Genomic DNA, 4472 nt, shown 5'->3' with positions numbered 1-4472 from the left:
TTGTTTTAACATATGTAGTTGTTGTATCTCCTTCTTCACTATAAAAGGATACTGGTGACCTTTTTAAGTGCTTGTACGTTTTGAAACAAACTGCTACGCTCTCAGTTTATGCCCCTAGACGTCACCCGGATTTAACCAGCCAATCACAGAAGGGCTCGGCTCCTCCCCAACTGTCGCGCAATGTGTACGGTCTCTCTCCAAGCGGTTTACGTTAGCCACTGCAATGAGGGACAAGACTGCAGTTTTCGTGCCTCTTTCTCTTTGAATGTGTCGGTTTTTCAGGTATGGACATTGAATTAAGCGCATGTGTTTCCACTCGACAGAGCACGGTTAGTGTTCTGCTGGATTAAACCACTGTTTTGGTTGATTCATACAGCTTCGTGCTATAGTGAAAGTGGCAGGTTAGGCTAACTCATGCTAATGCTTAAAAAAACGATGAAGTAAACGCATTGCAGTAATGTGATGCTCCGCAGCGGCGTTACCGGACACCGGGTGCCTGTAGTTTGTCCGTTATGACCGTGGAAACGTCACTGTGATGATTTGAAAAATAAACTGTCCGTTAACACGAAGAGCCAGAGCATAGCAACAATAAGCGTTACTAACGTTAACAGCTTCAAAGTGAAAGTGAACCAAAGTAAATTTAATAACTGGTGGAAGAAGTATTAAAATCTTCTTACATAAGTAAAAGTACCAATACAGCTATGTACAAAATACATGCATTAATACTTGCACTTAACAATCCTACTCAAGTAAAAGCACATACAGTGTTCTTATGGCCCAGGGAGTGCTATCTAAATTTCGTTATATTGTTGTCTAACCCTCAATATAATGTGATGAATGATTTGAAAAATAACTGTCCGTTAACACGAAGAGCCTGCGCATAGCAACAATAACAGTTACTAACGTTAACAGACTCAAAGTGAAAAAAAAACATGCCAATACAAGAAAAACTCCTGCAGTAATGTCCTACTCAAGTAAAAGCACATACCTATTAACAGCAAAATGTACCTAAAGTATTATAGTACAAATTTTGTCCCTCTGACTAATAAGCATCAGTAGTTATACATGCATTTAGCTGCTGTTGCTTGTGTTAGTTTAAACTACTAAATATACTGAATAATTAAGTTCATAATTTGTATAGTATGTCATTGTCTTGCACTCTATATATGTATGTCAGGGTTCCCACGGTCATGAAATTCATGGAAAAGTTATGAAATTAGAAAAACTGTTTTTCAGGCCTGGAAATGGTTTGGAATTAGGTGAATGTTTTGGAAAAGTTTTGAATTAGGGATGAGTAGAGCTGATATCAAAGATAAGATGCAGGCTGCACGAACTTGGGCCCACACACACACACACACTTTTATGATGTCAAACATCAGTAGATTCATTTAATATGAACTGATCATCAACTTCTATACTTTTAGTTATTTAATATCTTCTAATATATGATCTGGGGCCAAATGCTTGCTCTGGGATGTAATTATAAAATATACCCATCATTTAGTGAGATCAAAATGTCAAAACACCAAAAGGCAGGAAATGACATCTACGCTGTTAAAAAGTTTCTGGGGGAGGTTTGTTAAACTACTTCAATTAATTCATGGAAATGGGGTCAAATATTATGGAATAGTTATGTAAAAGTTTTGAAAATTCAATGGTAAAAATGTGTGGGAACCATGTTATTAGCATCAGTGACAGTTATGCAAGCATTTAGCTGCTGTTGCTGATGGAGTTAGTTTCAACTACTATACTGAATAATTCAGTTCATATTTTGTATACTATGTCATTGTCCTGCACTGTGTGTGTATATATATAGAGAGAGAAATACCTCATTGGGTACACCTGTGAAATCTAATTCAACCCAATACAGCATTTCTTCCATAAATTCTACTTTTTTCATGTTTATACATTTGAAGTTTTTGTCAACACTTACCAAAAAGTGGTCATTCTACTTAATGTTTATTACTGAGGTCGTACTCAGTGGTGCTGGCATTCTAGGGCACATTATATTGAATGGTGTTCCTAATATTTTACCCTCTTTATCTATGTTAATGGAATCAACAAAATATTAGGGATACCAGTCAATGTATTGCACCCTAATACACCACCATCACCCACTATGACTTCAATAATAAACATAAAGCAGAATTATCACCTTGCTGACAATGTATAAGCTTCATACATTTCTCAGAGTGCAAGGTCACATCTTTACATGTCTTGTTTTGTCTAATCAACAACCTAAAACCTGAAGATATTCCACTTACCATCATGTATGACAAAGAAAATCATCTGAGAAGCAAAATGAATCACATTTATTGTCATATTTGCTTAAAAATAAAACATTTATTTGACTATCATAATTTCTGTCAATGGGTGAATCTACTGATCATTGCAGCTCTACAGGAGAAAAAAGATGATAGTGCAGTTCAAGAAAGACATTAATAATGCCACGTGTATTTTAATACATAATTTTAATTAGCTCGAAGTAATTAATACATTATCATAGTTCTAAAATCTTTCCCTGCATTTTTCAGACTGACAATTTGTGACCGTGCTGGAGGATGGACCCTGTAGTGCTGAGCTACCAGGACAGCCTGTTACGACGCTCTGATGTGTCCCTACTGGAAGGACCTTACTGGCTCAACGACCAAGTCATCGGCTTTGCCTTTGAATACTTCGTCAACGAGCGCTTCCGAATCCTGGGGGGGACCGTCATCTTCATCAGCCCGGAGGTCACCCAGTTCATCAAATGTGCTTCCTGCCCAGATGAGTTAGCCCTGTTTCTAGAGCCGCTGGATCTGGCCTCACGTCGCTGGGTCTTCCTGGCCGTCAACGACAACTCCAACCAGACCGCCGGGGGATCTCACTGGAGCCTTTTGGTGTACCATCACAACTCCAACCACTTCTCTCACTATGACTCTCAGAACGGCAGCAACTCGCTGCACGCCCGGCGCATCGCCAGCAAGCTGGAGCCATTCCTGGGCGCGGGTAGGAAAGCTCTGTTCGTGGAGGAGCCGTGCCCATCGCAACAAAACAGCTATGACTGTGGCATGTATGTTATCTGTATCGCAGAGGCCTTGTGTGAGAAAGCCAAGGTGGAGGGCTCACCACGCCTCCCTGTGCAAATCATCACCCCATCCTACATCACCCAGAAGAGGGCTGAGTGGTGCAGACTGATCCAGAGTCTAGCTCAGAACGACCTCTGCTGTGCTCTAACTTTCCCTTAGCACGTCCCTCACTATATGCAGAACAGCTGTCAGCCCCCTCCGACCCCCCTACATATCTACTGCTGGAGCCTACGAATGCACTCCCTAAATACACTAAGAAGATATTTATGAAATATATTTCTATTATCTATTATACGCCATGATAATAAAAAGCTTATTGTATTTGAATCTTTTACGATTCACTGAACGGGTGTCAGGTTTATCTCTTGTATATGCACAGCAACATACAACATGTAGACGGGAACACCAGCATGCCTATAAAAGGAATCTACTCTGTTGTACATATGAAGTGAGGGTGGACAATATGTAATCTGGAGGAGGTGACGCAGGTTTTCTTTGTTTGTTGGTTTTTTTTAATCCATTTTTATTCGTTTGGAGCGAATGTAGAAATGTTTACACAGATTATTGCTCAGGGTCATTATAAATGAACTAGTATTGACAATAAGAATGTGCATCTTAACTTCGGCTCCTGCTTTCCGTCATTGGTACTGATCACACATTCGGTTTTTTTTCTCAGTTTTGACTCGTAGTTTTTGAAGCTAAAGCGAGCTGCTGTATGAGGGCGGGGACGTGCGCCTGTGTGCTGTGAGTGTTTGTGGGACAAAAGGCAAATGTTGAGTGGAGGAATGTATGTTATGTTCTCACACAAAAAGCAAATATCAAACCTGTCCGTTGAGCTAATAAATTCTTCTGTTGTCACATTTTTGGTGACAAAATGGTCATTTGATCTGTCTTTTTATTTGGATTTTCCAGTATATTTTTTATTTTCGGGCCGATGCCAATACTAGGGTGTTAAAAAAATGTCTGATATCAATATGTAGGCCTTTTATAGATATCATCTTAAATTTGAATATTGTGAAACGGCATGAGTGTTGTCTTTTCAAGCTATTAAAGGGTGCATTAAAGTAGAAATTAAATGTTCTCAGCTTAAGAGATAGTTCTATTATCTGCCTTTATCCCCTTAATCATTATATCCACATTACTGATGATAATTTATCAAAAGTCTCATAAATATTTTGTGACAGCACCAACAATATTCCCTACAATACTGTTGCAATGTCGTTATTAAGGTATTTGGTCAAACATATTGTGATATTTGATACTGGCCATATCACACAGCCCTATCTATATATCGTCCAATAATTTACAGAATATCTACATAAAAAGCACATTTTTTATAATGTAACAAAACACTTCCGACAAAGATATGTAATGGAGACAGGATATTTTACAGTTTAACTATAT

The 4472-nt window shown here is 38.7% G+C and overlaps 1 protein-coding gene across 1 annotated transcript; it reads left to right on the top strand.

Moving 5' to 3' along the window:
* Nucleotides 1–210: 210 nt before the first annotated feature.
* On the top strand, nucleotides 211–3943 carry senp8 (SUMO peptidase family member, NEDD8 specific). The gene is made up of 2 exons (XM_053335006.1): nucleotides 211–282; nucleotides 2535–3943. Exon 2 carries the CDS (start codon nucleotides 2562–2564, stop codon nucleotides 3225–3227), a length of 666 nt encoding a protein of 221 aa, XP_053190981.1. The 5' UTR covers nucleotides 211–282; nucleotides 2535–2561; the 3' UTR covers nucleotides 3228–3943.
* The last annotated feature ends 529 nt before the right edge of the window (nucleotides 3944–4472 follow it).

The sequence above is a fragment of the Scomber japonicus genome, chromosome 1 (assembly GCF_027409825.1).
Source record: "Scomber japonicus isolate fScoJap1 chromosome 1, fScoJap1.pri, whole genome shotgun sequence".
Taxonomy (NCBI): domain Eukaryota; kingdom Metazoa; phylum Chordata; class Actinopteri; order Scombriformes; family Scombridae; genus Scomber; species Scomber japonicus.
This window is presented reverse-complemented; position numbering and strand designations above follow the sequence as displayed.

Bases quoted from the DNA above. Each gene is read 5' to 3' on its own strand.
- senp8 (XM_053335006.1), top strand. From the start codon at position 2,562: ATGGACCCTGTAGTGCTGAGCTACCAGGACAGCCTGTTACGACGCTCT.